This window comes from Carcharhinus amblyrhynchos, chromosome 8, assembly GCF_965287045.1.
Source record: "Carcharhinus amblyrhynchos chromosome 8, sCarAmb.v2.hapA, whole genome shotgun sequence".
Classification (NCBI taxonomy): Eukaryota; Metazoa; Chordata; class Chondrichthyes; order Carcharhiniformes; family Carcharhinidae; genus Carcharhinus; species Carcharhinus amblyrhynchos.
This window is the reverse complement of record NC_137331.1, coordinates 117,143,259-117,162,557: the sequence shown is the minus strand read 5'-3', so window position 1 is coordinate 117,162,557 and position 19,299 is coordinate 117,143,259. Positions and strand designations below refer to the sequence as shown.

The 19,299-nt window shown below is 48.5% G+C and overlaps 1 protein-coding gene across 1 annotated transcript in view; it reads right to left on the bottom strand.

The window, feature by feature from the left end:
- Positions 1-19,299, bottom strand: part of LOC145346862 (cadherin-7-like) — a 167,743-nt gene that overhangs the window by 37,233 nt on the left and 111,211 nt on the right. The window contains exon 7 of the mRNA XM_080194706.1: positions 1,447-1,700. Coding sequence (XP_080050832.1) covers positions 1,447-1,700 — 254 coding nt within the window. The remainder of the gene's footprint in view (positions 1-1,446; positions 1,701-19,299) is intronic.

Sequence of the window (19,299 nt, the reverse complement as noted above, 5' to 3'; positions counted from 1 at the left end):
GTCCTCTTCAACTCTCACCAACTTTTACAGATGCACTATTTAAGGGGTATCTGGACAAATACATGAATAAGATGGGAATAGAGGGATATGATCCCCGGAAGGGTAGGGGGTTTTAGTTCAGACAGGCAGCATAAACGGTTCAGGCTTGGAGGGCCGAAGGGCCTGTTCCTGTGCTGCAATTTTCTTTGTTCTTTGTTCTGCAAAAGGCATCCTCTCTGGGTGTATTACAGCTTGGTTTAGCTCCTGTTCTCACCAAGACCACACAAAACGACAAAGGGCTGTGAATATAGTCCAGTGCATCACACAAACCAGTCTCCCATCCATTGACTCTGTCTACACTTCCCATTGCCTTGGAAAAGCACCCAGCATAATCAAGGATCTCACACACCTCGGACATTCTCTCTTCCATCTTCTTCCATCGGGAAAATATACGAAAATCTGAGGTCACATACCAACCAACTCAAGAATAGCTTCTTCCCTGCTACCATCAGACTTTTGAATGGTCCTACCTTGCATTAAGTTGATCTTTTTCTACATCCTACCTATGTCTGTAACATTACGTTTGGTACTCTTCCCTTTCCTTCTCCCTTAGTTACTCTATGAAAGGTGTGCTTTATCTATATAGCGTGCAAGAAAAAATACTTTGCATTGTACATGTGAATACATGTACATGTATGCATGAGACAATACACGTGACAATAATAAATCAAATTATACATGTGATAACAATAAATCAAATCAAACCTAATATTGTTATCTATGGAGAGGGTAAACAAATGGTGGGGGATGGACGGATGGATGGATGGATGCACGGATGGCCAGATGGGTGGATGGATGGATGGATGGACGGATGGATGGATGGACAGATGGATGCATGGACGCATGGATGGACAGAAGGGTGGATGGATGGATGGACGGATGGATGGGTGGATGGATAGACAGACAAATGGGAAGATAAAGATGGAAAGAAGGAGGTAAGTAGCTGGGTAGATGGATGGGTGGGTGGGTGGGTGCCTGGATTGCCAGAAGGAGGGAGGGAGGCAGGGAGAATGGGACAGAAGGAGAAAGGGAAGGGAGCACGGGTGGACAGATGGGTGGGTGGATAGATTGATGGGTGGATGGACAGATGAATGCATAGGTGGACAGAGGGAGGGATGGAGGGAGGGACAGATGAATGGGTAGGTGGCTGGGTTGATGAATGAGTGGGTGGACAGACAGAAGGATAGATGGAGGAATGGGGGAAGGGACATCTACAATCCAAACCCAACCTGTCCATCCTCTCCATAGATGCCAATATTTATTTGATTTGATTTATTATTTATCCAACTCCAGTCAGATTTATTCCTGGAGACTTCACAGCCCTTCACCCTCTCTCAAACTGTCCCATCCTCACACCCCTGTCACCGCTCCATTCTCCCCTGGGTGCACGAGGCGGTGAATACTGACCTGACGGGATTGTTTGCCGCGTCGGGGTCGTGGGCAGAAACAGTGCCGACGGCCGTGCCGACCTTCGCCGCCTCAGAGACGGACATCCTGTAGCGCGGCGAGTTGAACACGGGGGCCTCGTCCACATCTTCCACCACCAGCTTCACCGTGGTGGTGTCGACGAAGGGCCCCAGGGCCTGGAATCGAGGGTCAGTGTTTTTATTGGTGACTTCGATCTTCAGGTTGTAGCTTGACTTATTTTCAAAGTCCAGTTCCTGCGCAATGATTAAAAAGATGCGGTTATATTTACTGGGCGAAATTCATTTTATTAAGAGCAAGACAAGCAAACTAAGGAATGAGACACATCCATCAGGTGCTGGCATTTTAACACGGGATCGCTTAATTAAATGGCAGAGGTATATTTCAGCATGTGCTTGCTCCAATGCTCTGTGCATCTATCTTTGTTACTCCTGCTATTTGCACTGATGTGACAACCTCCCAAGTATATAAGGTTCCAAATGAATGATTTATTTACAGTTTCTCCAGCATCGCTCCGCTATTTATTTATTTTTTAATCTATCTGTCTCCCATTCATTTCAGAATAAGATGTACAGGCCCTGATAGTCAGTTTGGACGCGCTCCAGTGGGAGTGGAGTCAGTCTATTTGTACCACGAGATTGGCACTGCCATCGCCACGCTTGCTCAGTCAGCGCTCAAACACATTTGTCTGCCTGCCTTTCCATGATTCCTCCAGGGCGATGGTAAACAGTCATCACTGCTCCACCGTCTCTCCGCAACGATAGCTCACGCCTCCCTGAGGGTCCCCGCCTAGCAGAATCCGGGACAGGGACAGCGTCCGGGGAATCGGCAGCGAATACTAACCGCGTCACTTCCCAATCTACCCGCTCCCATTTGTGTCAGGGACTTCCGATCGAGGGTCCGGGCATCTGCCTCTTCCACAGAGGGCACCAATCTGTACCATATTAATGGGGGTGGTGTGCCATTCGGAGCACCAAATAAATGGGCCAAATGCACTCACCCAACAGTTCATTCAGAGTGACAACTCGCCCCCAAAGCCCCAAATGGCTAACTGAGATGGATGGACAGATGGATGGATAGATGGACAGACGGACGGATGTATGGACGGAAGGGTGGATGGACAGAAGGGTGGATGGGCGGAAGAGTGGATGGATGGATGGACAGGTGGATGGACGGATGATGGATAAGTGGTCAAATAAGGATGGACGGAAGCAGGTAAGTGGCTGGGTGGATGGATGGCCGGGTGGGTGGATGGATGGCCAAACAGAGGGAGGGAGGCAGGGAGAATGGGAAGGAAGGAGAAAGGATCGGGAGCACGGATTGTCAGATGGGTGGGTGGATAGGTTGATGAGTGGATGGGTGGACAGATGAATGTATAGCTGGACAGAGGGAGAGAGGGATGGAGGGAGGGAGAGTGGGTAGGTGACTGGGTTGATGGGTGAGTGGGTGGACAGACAGAAGGATAGACGGAGGGATGGAGGGAGGGAAGGAAGGAAGGAGGGAGGGACAGGCAGGTGGGTGAGTGGGTGGGTTGCTGAGTGGATGGGTGAGCAGATGGACAGATAGATGGATAGAGGGAGGAGGGAGAAAGGGACAAATGAGTGGGTAGGTGGCTGGGTTAATGGGTGAGTGGGTGGGCAGACAATAGAATAGAGGTAAGGACGGAGGGAGGGAAGGAGGGATGGAGGGATGGGGGGAGGGAGGGGCAGGGGGTGGGTAAGTGGCTGGGTTGATGGATGGGTGAGTGGTTAGGCAGAAGAATAGATGGATGGAGGTAGGGAGAGAGGGGAACAGCAGGGATGGGTGGGTAGGTGGCTGGTTGATGAGTGGGTGTGGGTGGATAGGCAGAAGGTAAAAACCCAGCTGTGCTGAAATTCCTTCAATCCTCACAGAAAACTGTTTTTCATTTTTATTACCCACATGAACTTTGAATCTGAAATTTTATCAGCTTTATTTTATTTCATTTGACAGTGAATAATAAAACAGACTATTATATTTAGATTTGCCTCCACACTTCTCAAATCTCCTGGTAGATATCAATTCCAATGTTCAAGTAAAGTTATCCCAGTAATAATTACTGCTTGGCTTGGCGTCCTGTACTGATTATCTCTTCCAAATCTCCTGACTGGTTTAGATGTTGATAACGCAGGGATCCTATTCTTCTTCAGACACTGAATAAATTGTCAATAATTTAAATGAAAGCAGAGAAGCACATTCAATCAAACATAAGCAGTAGTTAGAATAAAAACAAACTCACACAGGTTGAAGTAAACTGTTTTCCTTCAGGAAAGTTATATTCTTGGCATCAAAGGTTTGCTGGGCTTTTAGGGCTTTTGTTGACAATAAATAAGGAACTAACAAACCGTTGAGACTGGCACTATGTACGGAGTGAAGGCAGAAGTGGTCGAGGTATATTGGTTGCCTGAAACTTGCCTCCAAAGGGGAAAGTTCAGGTTTCAAGGCCCAGCCTGCAGGCTTGAGCACAAACGTCTCGCCAACCCCAGTTCAGTACTGAGGGGAAATTTTTTTTCATTCTTTTGTGGGATATGGGCGTCGCTGGCTGGCCAGCATTTATTGCCCATCCCTAGTTGCCCTTGACCTGTGAAACTTGCTAGGCCAATTCCAGAAGGCAGTTGAGAACCAACCGTTTTGCTGTGGCTGTGGCGTCACATGTAGGCCAGACCAGGCAGATTTCCTCCCCTAAAGTGAATTAGTGACCCAGATGTTCTTTTTCCGACAATGGTTTCGTGGTCAGATCCAGATATTGTTTATTGATTTCAAATTCTACCATGGGAGGATTCGAACCTGGGTCCTCATAACATTAACTGAGCTTCTGGATTAATAGTCTCGTGATAATACCACCAGGCCATTGCCTCCCCTCATTGAATCTTACAGTGCAGAAGGAGGGCATTTGGCCCATCGAGTCTGTACTGACCACAATCCTACCCCGGCCGTATCCCCATAACCCCATGCATTCTCCCTAGCTACTCCCCCTGGCACTAAGGGGCAATCTAGAATGGCCAATCCATCTTACCCACACATCTTAGGACTTTGGACTGTTCAGCTCAGACCTTGATTGCTCTAACCTGGCATAAAGGACCCATGTCTTTATATTAACATGCAAAACTTATCAGAATGCTATATTTTGGGTTTGACTTTTTAACTTAAGTTGAAATAGAGGAATAGAACCAGCCTGACAACAAGCCTGACTGACTTGTCTTTAACAGGAGGGGGGTGCTAAGCTTGTCTTACTGTAGACAAGGTGCTAGATGTTCCAACCACTCAACAACAGCAAGAGCAGCAATGCTCTCAGCAGGTAGTCTACAAGGTGTAGGGGGCCAAGGGAGGACAAGTCTAAGATAGACTCAAGTCTGCCACCCCGTTGAAGCAGATCAGGGCAGACAAAGGAGCAACAGAGTTCTGAGACAAGGGTCAGAATTTTCTGGCTATTCGTGCCCCAGCGCCGCTGCAAGCGAGGATGGAGAAGTTGGCACCCAGCCAAAATCCCACCGGCGTGCATGGCTGGAAGATTCCTCCCAAGCTGTTTTGATTCTCTGGAACCTCATCCCTCGCCTTCGCCGCTCACATCTCACCACCCACCCACCCATTCCTCAGACCACCACCGTGACCCATGCCAACCTCATGCCTCACCAATCACCTCCAATGGCCCCTCACACCACCCAGGCCAACTCAGTGGCACAGTGGTTAGCACGGCAGCCTCAAAGTGCCAGAGGCCCAGGTTCGATTCCCAGCTTGGGTGACTGTCTGTGTGGAGTTTGCATGTTCTCCCTATGTCTGCATGGGTTTCCTCCCACAGTCCAAACGATGTGTAGGACAGGCAAATTGACCATGCTAAATTCTCCCTCAATATACCTAAATAGGTGCCGGAGTATGGTGATTAGGGGAATTTCACAGTAACTTCATTGCAGTGATTATGTACGCCTACTTGTGACTAATAAATAAACTTTAATTTTTAACTTTAACTGAAAGTACTCTCTTGCTCAGTCTGCCATTATACATTCTGTATAGAGCTAATGAACCCTGTAGTAAAAATGGTATGTATGGAAATGCTTAAAAAGATTTTCTTTTAAAATAATTACTGTTGCTATTATCCTATAAAAGTGCCAATCAGATGGATTGTTAAAGTACCAACAACGGGAGTGATAAGCAGTTGGCATCTACATAAGAACATAAGAACATAAGAAATAGGAGCAGGAGTAGGCCATCTAGCCCCTCGAGCCTGCCCCGCCATTCAATAAGATCATGGCTGATCTGTCGTGTCTCAGTTCCACATTCCCGCCCTCTCCCCATAACCTTTAATCCCCTCGCTTATCAAAAACCCATCAACCCGCGTCTTAAAAATATTTAGCGAGGTAGCCTCCACCACTTCAACGGGCAGAGAATTCCAGAGATTCACCACCCTTTGAGTGAAGAAGTTCTTCCTCAACTCCGTTCTAAACCGCCCCCCCTTTATCTTGAGGCTGTGCCCCCTAGTTCTACTGTCCTTTCTGAGCGGGAAGAGTCTCTCCACCTCTATCCTATCCATCCCATTCATCATCTTATACGTCTCAATGAGATCTCCCCTCATTCTTCTAAACTCTAACGAGTACAAGCCTAGTTTATTCAGCCTCTCCTCATAGCTCAACCCCCTCAACTCCGGCATCAGCCTAGTAAACCTCCTCTGCACTCCCTCCAAGGCCAAAATATCCTTGCGTAAGTACGGCGCCCAAAACTGCACACAGTACTTCAGCTGCGGCCTCACCAATGCCCTATACAGTCGCAGCAAGACCTCCCTACTTTTATATTCAATCCCCCTCGCTATGAAGGCCAGCATCCCATTTGCCTTCCTGACCACCTGCTGCACCTGCAAGCTGGGTTTTTGTGACTCTTGCACAAGGATCCCGAGGTCCCTCTGCACCGTCGCCTGCTGCAGTTTTTCACCACGTAAGTAATAATCCTTCCTACCATTATTCCTACCAAAGTGGACCACCTCGCACTTGCCAACATTAAATTCCATTTGCCAGTTCCTGGCCTATTCGCCCAGCCTATCTAGATCCTTCTGCAGACTCTCCACACCCTCCGCACAATTTGCCGTTCCACCAATCTTGGTGTCATCAGCAAATTTCGACACCCTACACTCGGTTCCCTCCTTGGGACGGCAGTAGTTATGGGGGATTTCAATCTGCATATTGATTGGTCGACCCATGTTGGACACGGTGGGCTCGAGGAGGAGTTCTTGGAATGCTGCCGGGATAGTTTCCTGGAACAGTGTGTGTTGGAGCCGACGAGGGAGCGAGCTATCTTGGATCTGGTGCTATGTAATGAGGCGGGTAGAATTAGGGACCTTGCGGTGAAGGATCCTCTTGGAGAGAGTGATCATTGTATGGTGGAGTTTCTGTTGCAGATGGAGGAGGAGAAAGTGGGTTCCCGGACACGCGTCCTTTGTTTGAATAGAGGGGAGTATGGTAGGATGAGAGAAGAATTGGCGAATGTGGACTGGGGGAGCGCGTTGGAAGGTAGGTCTGCTGAGGAGCAGTGGAGGATCTTTAAGGAGATCTTTCTTGGTGCTCAGCAGAAATTTATTCCGATGGTTAAAAAGGACAGTAGGAAGAGAGGTAATAAGCCGTGGATAACGAAGGAGGTGAAGGAAAGTGTTAAATTAAAAGCGGAGGAATTTAGAGTAGCTAAGAGCAGTGGGCAAGAAGAGGATAGGGAAAGGTTTAAATGTCAACAAAGATTGACAAAAAAGTTGATAAAGGAGGGTAGAAGAAGCTATGAAGCTGGGCTAGCGCTTAATATAAAAAAGGATAGCAAGAGTTTTTATAAATATATAAAAAGGAAGAGGCTGGCTAGGGTGAACGTTGGTCCCTTAGAGGATGAGAAAGGGGACCTAGTGGTAGGGGATGGGGATATGGCTAAGGTCTTGAATAACGTTTTTGTTTCTGTCTTCACGGAGGAGGACGTGAATAATTTGCCGGGTGTTAGCGATGGAAAGGTGGTAGGACTGGAGGGTCTTAATGACATTACTGTTACTAGAGAGGTGGTGCGCGACAGACTGGAGGGGCTGATTGTGGACAAGTCCCCAGGACCGGATGGAATGCATCCGAGGGTTCTGAAAGAAATGGCGGAGGTTATAGTGGATGCCTTGGTGGTTATTTTCCAGACGTCGCTGGATTCCGGGGAAGTGCCGGAAGATTGGAAAACGGCTAATGTTACGCCGTTGTTTAAGAAGGGTGCCAGGCAAAAGGCGGGGAATTATAGGCCGGTTAGTTTAACGTCTGTGGTAGGTAAAATGTTAGAATCCGTCATTAAGGAGGAAATTGCGAGGCATCTTGAAGGGAATTGCTTGATAGGGCAGACGCAACACGGTTTCATTAAAGGGAAGTCGTGTCTGACAAATTTACTGGAGTTCTATGAGGATGTGTCTAGGGCGGTGGATAGAGGAGAGCCGGTGGATGTGGTCTTTCTGGATTTTCAGAAGGCGTTTGATAAGGTACCTCACAAGAGGTTACTGCAGAAGGTCAGAGGACATGGAGTTGGGGGTAGGGTGTTAGCGTGGATAGAGGATTGGTTGTCAAATAGGAGGCAGAGAGTGGGGGTCAATGGGTGCTATTCGGATTGGCGGTTGGTGACTAGTGGGGTGCCCCAGGGGTCGGTGCTGGGGCCTCAGCTATTTACCATTTATATAGATGATCTGGAGGAGGGAACCAAGTGTAGGGTGTCGAAATTTGCTGATGACACCAAGATTGGGGGAAAGGCAAATTGTGCGGAGGGTGTGGAGAGTCTGCAGAAGGATCTAGATAGGCTGGGCGAATGGGCCAGGAAATGGCAAATGGAATTTAATGTTGGCAAGTGTGAGGTGGTCCACTTTGGTAGGAAGAATGGTAGGAAGGACTATTACTTACGTGGCGAAAAACTGCAGCAGGCGACGGTGCAGAGGGACCTCGGGGTCCTTGTGCATGAGTCGCAAAAACCCAGCCTGCAGGTGCAGCAGGTGGTCAGGAAGGCGAATGGGATGCTGGCCTTCATCGTGAGGGGGATTGAATATAAAAGTAGGGAGGTCTTGCTGCAGCTGTATAGGGCATTGGTGAGGCCACAGCTGGAGTACTGTGTGCAGTTTTGGGCGCCGCACCTGCGCAAGGATATTTTGGCCTTGGAGGGAGTGCAGAGGAGGTTTACTAGGCTGATACCGGAGTTGAGGGGGTTGAGCTATGAGGAGAGGCTGAATAAACTAGGCTTGTACTCGTTAGAGTTTAGAAGAATGAGGGGAGATCTCATTGAGACGTATAAGATGATGAATGGGATGGATAGGATAGAGGTGGAGAGACTCTTCCCGCTCAAAAAAGACAGTAGGACTAGGGGGCACAGCCTCAAGATAAAGGGGGGGCGGTTTAGAACGGAGTTGAGGAGGAACTTCTTCACTCAAAGGGTGGTGAATATCTGGAATTCTCTGCCCGTTGAAGTGGTGGAGGCTGCCTCGCTAAATATTTTTAAGAAGCGGGTTGATGGGTTTTTGATAGGAGAGGGGATTAAGGGTTATGGGGAGAGGGCGGAAAAGTGGAACTGAGCCACGACAGATCAGCCATGATCTTATTGAATGGCGGGGCAGGCTCGAAGGGCCAGATGGCCTACTCCTGCTCCTATTTCTTATGTTCTTTTCTTATGTTCTTATATAAATGGTAAATAGCTGAGGCCCCAGCACCGACCCTTGGGGCACCCCACTAGTCACCATCCGCCAATCCGAATAGCACCCGTTGACCCCCACTCTCTGCCTCCTATTTGACAACCAATCCTCTATCCACGCTAACACCCTACCCCCAGCTCCACGGCCCCTGACCTTCTGCAATAACCTCTTGTGAGGCACCTTGTCAAACGCCTTCTGAAAATCAAGAAAGACCACATCCACCGGCTCTCCTCTATCCACCGCCCTAGACACATCCTCATAGAACTCCAGTAAATTTGTCAGACGCGACTCTATTTCTGTGAACCTGAACACTTGTTATTGGGTGGGATTTTCTGGCCATTCCACCACCCGGATTTCTGGTGACATTGCTGCAGAGAGGGCAAACGCGGCAGAGCCCATTGGCAGCGGCGGGACTGAAAGATCCCACCACCAGCCAATGGCTATCTGCCTCCACCTGTTGCAATACCCATGGCGATGGTGGGGCGAGGAGGGGAAGGGGATTGGGGGGTGGGGAGTGAAGGGAAGTGGGAAGTGAGAGTGTGGAAGTAAGGGGGTTGAGGGTGACGAGGGGATGAGGGGTGTGAGGGGGGCGAAATGGGGATGGGTGAGCGAATTGGAGTAGTGGGAGGGTTGAGGGGCGTGAAGTAGAGTGAGGGAGTGAGTGGAGTGAAGGGGCAAAGGGATTGAGGAGGATTGAGGTGGATTGAGGGAGTGAGTGGAGTGAGGCGGTAAGGGGATTGAGGGGGGTTGAGGTGGAGGCAGGGGAAAGTGGAGTGAGGGGGGAAGGGATGAAGGTGGGAGGGAGAGGTGGCAGTAAGTCCCAAAAATCACAAGAGACCACATTAAGAGTAGCTTATTATAACACTTTAAATCTGACAATCAACTTTTCTTTCCCTTCTGTGCACCTTCGTTGACAAAGTAAATCTATTTTTTTAATGACAGTTGGGGCTCTCAGCAGCTCATTCAGAGAGGTCTCCACTTCCAAGGCCTTGCTGGGTGCCAGACATTCTCTGCCCTCCCAAACTTCCCTCTGCCACCACCAACCTCCCACCCCCTCCCCTCCCTACAAAAATCCGGGTCCTTGAATCTCTGTTTGATAGAAATGTGCAGAGCATAAGAACATAAGAAATAGGAGCAGGAGTAGGCCATCTAGCCCTTCGAGCCTGCCCCACCATTCAATAAGATCATGGCTGATCTGTCGTGGCTCAGTTCCACTTTCCCGCCCTCTCCCCATAACCCTTAATCCCCTTGCCTATCAAAAACCTATCAACCCGCGTCTTAAATATATTTAGCGAGGCAGCCTCCACCACTTCAACGGGCAGAGAATTCCAGAGATTCACCACCCTTTGAGTGAAGAAGTTCGTCCTCAACTCTGTTCTAAACCGCCCCCCCCCTTTATCTTGAGGCTGTGCCCTCTAGTCCCACTGTCCTTTCTGAGCGGGAAGAGCCTCTCCACCTCTATCCTATCCATCCCATTCATCATCTTATATGTCTCAATGAGATCTCCCCTCATTCTTCTAAACTCCAACAAGTACAAGCCTAGTTTATTCAGCCTCTCCTCATAGTTCAACCCCCTCAAGTCCGGTATCAGCCTAGTAAACCTCCTCTGCACTCCCTCCAAGGCCAAAATATCCTTGCGTAAGTGCAGCGACCAAAACTGCACACAGTACTCCAGCTGCGGCCTCACCAATGCCCTATACAGCTGCAGCAAGACCTCCCTACTTTTATATTCAATCCCCCTCGCTATGAAGGCCAGCATCCCATTCGCCTTCCTGACCACCTGCTGCACCTGCAGGCTGGGTTTTTGCGACTCATGCACAAGGACCCCGAGGTCCCTCTGCACCGTCGCCTGCTGCAGTTTTTTGCCATGTAAGTAATAGTCCTTCCTACCATTACATGGCAACTTCAAACCCTGCTGTTACTCTAACCCTGTTTCACATCCATTAACAATTTCCATGCATCCACTCAACCAGGTGGAATGTATATGTGGAGCCTCATTGCCCGTGCAGCAGCCAGTCAAAGGGAGAGAGGGGAGTGGGAATAGGGGGATTTGATCACGATGCCGTGTTTTTATATAAAGATTAATTCAAGGGATGTGGACTTCTCTGTCGATCGTTTGTGGTTATGCCGTTTGTCTCGCAAGCAGCCATGTGTTGTAGCTTCACCAGGTTGGCACCTCAGTTTTGGGTATGCCAACTGCTACTCCTGGCACACCCTCCTGCCCTCTTCACTGGGGCACAAGTATGTGAGAAGAGGGATGTGGCTTTTGTTGAAGAGATTGGCTGCTGGTTGAAGGTAATATAGGCAGGGGAGGGTTCTTCACAGCAGGCATCGCTCCTCTCACTCTCTCCAGGAGAATTCTAGATGCCTCCATGACTAGCTACCTCTCTGTATTGTCTGAGCATTACATACAGCCCGGGACTCGAACGTGACCTCCCCTCCAAGAGGTGAGTTTACGCAGAAAAGGAATGGGTTTCCTGCTGGAGAAAGGTTACACCCTATTTTCCCTTCAACCAATCCACCACGAACACGGTGTCACGGTGATTAGCACTGCTGCCTCACACCGCCAGGGGTCTGGGTTCAATTTCCAGCTTGGGTGACCATCTATATGGAGCCTGCACATTATCCCTGTGTCTGCGTGAGTTTCCTCCAGGTGCTCCAGTTTCCTCCCACAGTCTAAAAATGTGCAGGTTATTTGGATTGGCCATGCTAAATTGCTCTTCAGTGTCCCAAGATGAGTAGTATAGGGGGATTAGCGGAATAAATACATAGAGTTAAGGGGATGGGGCCTGGGTGGGATGCTCTTTTGGAGAGTAGGTGCAGACTCAATGGGCCAAATGGCCTCATTCTGCACAGTAGGGATTCCATGCAACTCTTTGTCAACCTGAGAACCACATTCACACGGAACTGGAGAGTTAAAGTCACCCAGGATCCTGTCATTGGGGAGACTTTTGAGTGTGTGGCTTGCCCGCTAACCTCCCACCCTAGTTGCATGGGTAAGATGGGTATAGAGGGATATGGGCCAATGCAGACAATGAGGGTTAGCTTAGGGGTTCAAAACAAACAGGGCGGCATAGACAAGTTGGGCCGAAGGGCCTGTTTCCACACTGTAAACCTGTATAGTTGGAGGTCCATTTAACCCACAGCACTCCCAGAATCAGCTACCATTAAAGTCCCATCCATCCCAACCTACTATCAATATTTTTCACTGTAGACTAATGCATGTGACAATAATATATCAAGTATCGTTTTATATCTGTGTCGTGGGAAAGACAATCGATCGCATTTGGGGGACATTTAAAATAACAGACATCGCTCTTTCTCAGTTTGGATGTAGTTCTGTCTTCCGACGCCAGATTTAATTGTTGCATGGGAGACAGCACCTGCTACACGCAGAGGTCAAACTTCACATCGTCTCTCCATCTGGCTGACAGCTTCTCCCACTGAAATCCCCATCTGCTTCCCAGAGATGTCTAATCATGTCGGATGATAAAAATCTCAAACTTCCAACTGCCCGGCACTCTGAGTCTTAACGCAGCACCGAGTGTTTCTCAATAACATCCACGCATCAACAAATAACACTTTACAAAGTCAAACCTCTGCTTGCAACCAGTGAGTGCTATTACTCTATCTGAACCTGTAGATCATCCACCAATATCTTCTCTCCTGAAGCTGGTGATTGTGGCTGGTGTGCATGCTTTTTTTGAAAGCTTCGATCGTGCCTGCCTCCACCACTCTCTCAGGCAGTGAATGCCAAATCCTAACCGCTCGCTGTGTGAAAAATGTTTTCCTCCTGTCACTTGTTCTTCCTTCACTAATTACTTAAACCTGTGCCCCTCTCATTCCCGATCCTTTCACGTGAATGGGAACCTTCTCGCTGACTACTCTGTCCCAGACCCTCTTAATTTTGAACATAAGAACATAAGATCTGAAGCAGGAGTAGGCCATCTGGCCCCTCGAGCCTTCTCTGCTACTCAATAAGGGGTCATGGCTGATCTTTTCACGGACTCAGCTCCACTTACCTGCCCACTCACCATAAGCCACAACTCCTTTACTGTTCAAAAACTTATCTATCCTCGCCTTAAAAACATTCAATGAGGTAGCCTCAACTGCTTCACTGGGCAGGGAATTCCACAGATTCCCAACCCTTTGTGTGAAGAAGTTCCTCCTCAACTCAGTCCTAAATCTGCTTCCCCTTATTTTGAGACCATGCCCCCTAGTTCTAGTTTCACCAGCCAGTGAAAACAACTTCCCTACTTTTATTTTATCTATTCCCTTCCTAATTTTATATGCTCCTATAAGATCTCCCCTCATTCTTCTGAATTCCAATGAGTATAGCCCCCGTCTACTCAGTCTCTCCTCATAGCCAACCCTCTCAACTCCGGAATCAACCTAGTGAATCTCCTCTGCATCCTCTCTAGTACCAGTATATCCCTTCTCAAGTAAGGAGACCAAAATTGTACACAGTACTCGAGATGTGGCCTCACCAGCACCTTATACAGCTGCAACCTAACCTCGCTGTTTTTAAGCTCCATCCCTCTCGCAATGAAGGGCAAAATTCCATTTGCCTTCTTAATTACCTGCTGCACCTGCAAAACAACTTTTTTGTGATTCCTGCACAAGGACACCCAGGTCCCTCTGCACAGCAGCATGCTGCAATTTTTTACCATTTAAATAATAGTCCATTTTGCTGTTATTCCTACCAAAATGGATGGCCTCACATTTACCAACATTGTACTCCATCTGCCAGACCCTTGCCCACTCACTTAGACTATCTATATCCCTTTGCAGACTTTCGGCGTCCTTTGCTCACTTTGCTCTGCCATCCATCTTAGTGTCATCTGCGAATTTTGACACACTAGACTTGGTCCCCAACTGCAAATCTTCCATATAAATCGTAGACAATTGCGGTCTCAACGCTGATCCCTGAGGCATGCTACTAGTCAATGATTGCCAACCAGAAAAACACCCATTTACCCATACACTTTGCTTTCTGTGAGTTAACCTGGATAGAACACGTCTATCTGATCTGCTTTACCAGACAGGATGTTGGCTGGTCTTGCAGCTTAACTCTGTACACCTGCCTCTGTCCCACATCACATTATACCTTTGGACAACAAATAACAACCTCAGATCCAGCTTCATTTACTGTTTGCAGAACAGTCACATTCCCTGTGCATTTATCGTGGCTAATCCACCTAACCTGCACATCTTTGGACAATAAGGGGCAATTTAGCATGGCCAATCCACTTAACCTGCACATTCTGGGACACCAAGGGGCAATTTAGCATGGTCAATCCCCCCTGACCTGCACATCTTTGGACACTAAGGGGCTTGGGTCACTGCCTGTGTGGAGTTTGCACATTCTCCTCGTGTCTTCACGGATTTCCTCCGGGTGCTCCAGTTTCCTCCCACACTCTGAAAGACGTGCTGGTTAGGTGCACTGGCCATGTTAATTCACCCGCAGAGTACCCAAACATGAGCCGGGGTGTGGCGACTAGGGGATTTTCACAGTAACTGCATTGCAGTGTTAATGTAAGCCTACTTGTGACACTATAACAAAAACCCCAATTACAGCAGGTTCTGTTTCATTGGATGCGGTCCTGATTGTAGCAGTCCGTCCTACGTACGGAACAACAATCATTCTTTCATTGCTCCAGTCACCTCTGATCGTCTCCAACACTTCCAGCAGCTTTTGCCACTTCACCCCAGTCGTAAGCCTTTCTTCAAAATCACTGAAGTGCTATTCACAAATTCTGGATGTAAATATTTGAAGATGACCCCAATTGTCTTTTCTAAGGTGCTTAAACAAAATAATTATAGTCTTCTCCAAAGACGTAAGTACATAATCCAGACGGACACTCCAGCACTCTCCAGTCTAGCCCCACGTGCATTCCCAATTATTTTCACTCCACTGTTGGCAGCCAAGCTTTCAGCCGCCACAAGATCCTAAACTGTGAAATTCCCGCTCCCCTCTCTTCATAGAATTCTACAGTGCAAATGGAGACCGTTCGGCCCATCGAGTCTATACCGACAACAATCCCGCCTGGGCCCTATCCCTTTAACCCCATGCATTTATCTCAGCTAGTCCTCCTGACACTAAGGGACAATTTAGCACGGCCAATCCATCTAACCTGCACATCTTTGGACTGTGGGAGGAAACCGGACCCCCTGGAAAACCCATGCAGACATGGGGAGAATGTGCGAACTCCACACAGACAGTGACCCAAGCCGGGAATTGAACCCGGGTCCCTGGCGCTGTGAGGCTGCAGTGCTAACCACTCTGCCGCCATGCCACCATCCATCATGACACCTCTTCTAATCCACCTTCTTGACTCAGCTTTTTATCAATTGGCCAAATACCTCTTGCTCAGTGTCAGATTTTGTGTCATAGAACCACAGATTGCTACAGTGCAGAAAAAGGCCATTCGGCCCATCGGCTCTCTGTAAGACCATACCATCTCAGCCCTCCCCTCCCCCCATAACTCTGTCTAGCCGCCTCTTGATTTTGAATACCTCTGTCGGGTCTGTTTTGCCATTCAGTGAGATGATGGCTGATCATGCGGCCTAACTCTGTACACCACCCAAAGGGACCTGGTTCGATTCCCGATTTTGGTCACTGTCTGGGTGGAGTTTGCACATTCTCCCCGTGTCTGCGTGGATTTCCTTCGGGAGTTCCGGTTTCCTCCCGCAGTCCAAAGATGAGCAGATTAGGTGGATTGGCCATGCTAAATTGACCCTTAGTGTCAGAGGGACTAGCTAGAGTAAATGAATGGGGATAGGGTGTCCAGGTGGGATTGCGATCAGTGCAGACCAGATGGGCTGAATGGCCTCCTTCTGCACTGTAGGGTTCTATGATTCTATGAAGATAGGGCAGCGGGAATTTCTTAGTTTAGGGTCTTGGGGCAGCTGAAGTCCTGGTTGCCACATCTGATTATATATTTGGGTAACATATATCCATCAGTCTCAAATCCAGCATCATTTGCCATTTGCATTTACCGTGGTCAAACTACCAAACATGTGCACCTTTGGACACGAAGGGGCAATTTAGCATGGCCAATCCACCTTAACTACACATCTTTGGACTGTGGAAGGAAACTGGAGCACCCGGAGGAAACCCACACAGACACAGGTTATACAAGGTTGTACAAACTCTACACAGACGGTAACCCGAGGCTGGAATCGAATCAGATGCTGTGAGGCAGCAGTGCTAACCACTGTGCCACCACGTTTCTTTGAAGTGCCTTGGAATGTTTTACTGTGTGAAAGGCGTGATATATCAGTGCAAGCTTTTGTTGTCGCTTTGAACAGGAGAATTCCTCAGGGCACGGGTAAACACTCCGTGAAGCTGTGCAGCATGAGATCAGAGAGTGTGCAGCCTCCGAGTGGACTACATCTGCTGGGCAGCCTAACAGATCAGCAATCAATTTCCAAAGGGGGCCTCATTCCATCAGAGCTTTCCATGTTCATCCTGAGTACATTTGCTCCTCAACGTCTGAATATTTTAGTTAAAGTTTATTTGTCACAAGTAAGGCTTACGATAACACTGCAATGAAGTTACTGCAAAATTCCCCACACTAACCAGCACGTCTTTCAGACTGTGGGAGGAAACCCACGCAGACACGGGGAGAACGTACAAACTCCACACAGGCAGTGACCCAAGCCGGGAATCGAACCCGCGTCCCCGGCACTGTGAGGCGGCAGTGCTAACCACTGTGCCACCGTGCCAGCCACGGGGGCTGCATGTGCCCTGAATCAGGACGGACAAAACATGTTGCTTGTGTTTTGATGGTCTGAGCTCGCTGTCTAATGGTCTCAGGTGTTTTGAGTTTTATTGCACATTCTGACATGGGTTCCATTACAAATCCGTCAAAGTAGAAAATCACTCAAGGGATCAGCCTCGACCGTTTGGCTGTCTAACCCGATGCGAATAATGTTTAATGTGAGTGGTACGTCCTTGTAAACCTGCTTAGGGCTCTTTGGAAGATGAGTAGCCTTGAAGCATTCACTCAACCCTTGCTGACTCATTGTGACTGTGCACAGACTGTGCGGAGGGCTATAACTTGTAAATGAAATTCAACGTTGCAATATTGCCCCACATTGCTCATCTGTTTGATATCAACGCGGCATCGGGCTACGGAGGAGATTGCTATCGCCAGCAGCTGTGGGACTAGCCAATTGCCAATGGTGGGATTATTAAAATTGTGATTGATCAGCACCGACTAAGTGGTGTCTCCCGCTGCAGTGTTGCGAATGTGTCTGCTGTGATCACTCAATAGAACAGATCAAAATACAAGCAAACTACCAACAGTCCCTGCAGCTGGGAACAAAGGCATTGTGATCGGCAGACGGGCTTTAGAACATAGGACATTACAGCACAGTACAGGCCCTTCGGCCCTCGATGTTGCACCGGCCAGTGGAACCAATCTAATGACCCTCTCACCTAAACTATTCCAATGTTATCCATATGTCTATCCAATGACCGTTTGAATGCCCTTAAAGTTGGCCAGTCCACCACTGCTGCAGGCTCATGGGGGAGGGTGGAGTGGGAGGGGTTGGGGGAGAGAGTGGAGTTGGGGGGGGGGTTGGAAGAGGGTTTCACTGGCTGTCTTACAGGTCCAGAATGGGAACGTTTAAAACTTTCTATGGACACAAGGGATGATCCCATTAGGGAGGAAGGGGGGACGGCGAGGGGGAGGGGGCGGGGAGGGTGGGATTGAGGGGAGGAGCCAGGATCATAATGAATGGTGGAGCAGAGTCAAATGGCCTCCTCCTGCTTTTCTCGCTGGATTCAGACAAATGAGGGGGGAGTCTCAGTTGCAACTGACAAAACTCTAACAGGATTAGACAGGGTAGATGCAGGTCGGATGTTCCCAATGGTGGGGGAGGCCAGAACCATGGGTCACAGTCTGAGGTTCCGGGGTAGACCATTTAGAACAGAGATGAGGAGACATTTCTTCACCCAAAGACTGGTGAACAAGTGGAATTCATTACCACAGGAAGTAGTTGATGCCAAAACATTGAATGTTTTCAAGAGGTGGCTGGATATAGCATTTGCGGTGAGTGGGATCAAAGGTTATGGGGAGAAAGCAGGATTAGAATCTTGAGTTGGACAATCAGCCATGATCGTGATGAAGAGTAGAGCAGGCTCGAAGGGCCAAATGGCCTCCTCCTGCCCCTATCTTTTATGTTTCTATGCTTCTAGTTTCTATGGTTCTTGTGGTGGGAAAGGCCAGTCCATCTTGCCAGACCACTGGCTCCACAGAGAGTTATTGTTGTTTAACTGATTATGCCCATTTGGGAGTCTCTAGGTCCTGCTCAGGTTGTCCGCCGGGGCTGACCTGACTGAATGTTCATAGCTACCCCAGCCTCAGGCTGCCCCACAAAAGTCGCAGGTCGGTGGTGCCCCGTGATGCCACTGGGACCTGACGTCCAGGCATTAACCAGGATCCCACTGCCAGCTTGGGACTGTGTCGTTACCACCGGCTCAGGGGAGATGCTGAAAATGGAAACCTGCCAGCAACTGATGGCACCAGGGCAGGAGGCTCTCAACAACCCAGCGGGCTGCAATTTTCCCAGCAATTTTAATAGTCTAGCGATAATTTCACTAGGCCATGACAAAGACAGAATGCAATCAAAAAGGTAGACGTTAAAGAAGTCTTACAGGTGGAGAGGCAGAGGATTAAGGAGAGAATGGATAGACAAGAGTAGGCGAGGCACTGTAATGGTCCACAGCAGATGTTATTTGCTGAGCTGGCCAAATCCCAGGGGGAAACCTGTCTTACTGATCATAACTTTTTTTTGTATTCTGTGAACAAGGAGAGCAACTACTGATCCCAGGAGCATAGAATCCCCAATACTTCTTTTGGATTTTAAAAAATTAACAGTTTATTAACCGGAAGAAAATAAAAGACATGCAATTAAAACACTCTTACAAAACTTTCCCAAAGGAACTCACTTAGTCAGAACACACAAGTAAATGCCATCTCGGCAACACTCCCTGATAGATTTCCAACTCTTAAAAAATCCAGTCATATTACCCAAGGTATAACTGCTGTCATTTTAGTAAAGATACACAACATGGCCCCTCTGCCAATCACAATGCCTTTGTTCCCAACTTAGATTTACAAGGATGTTGCCTGGATTGGGTG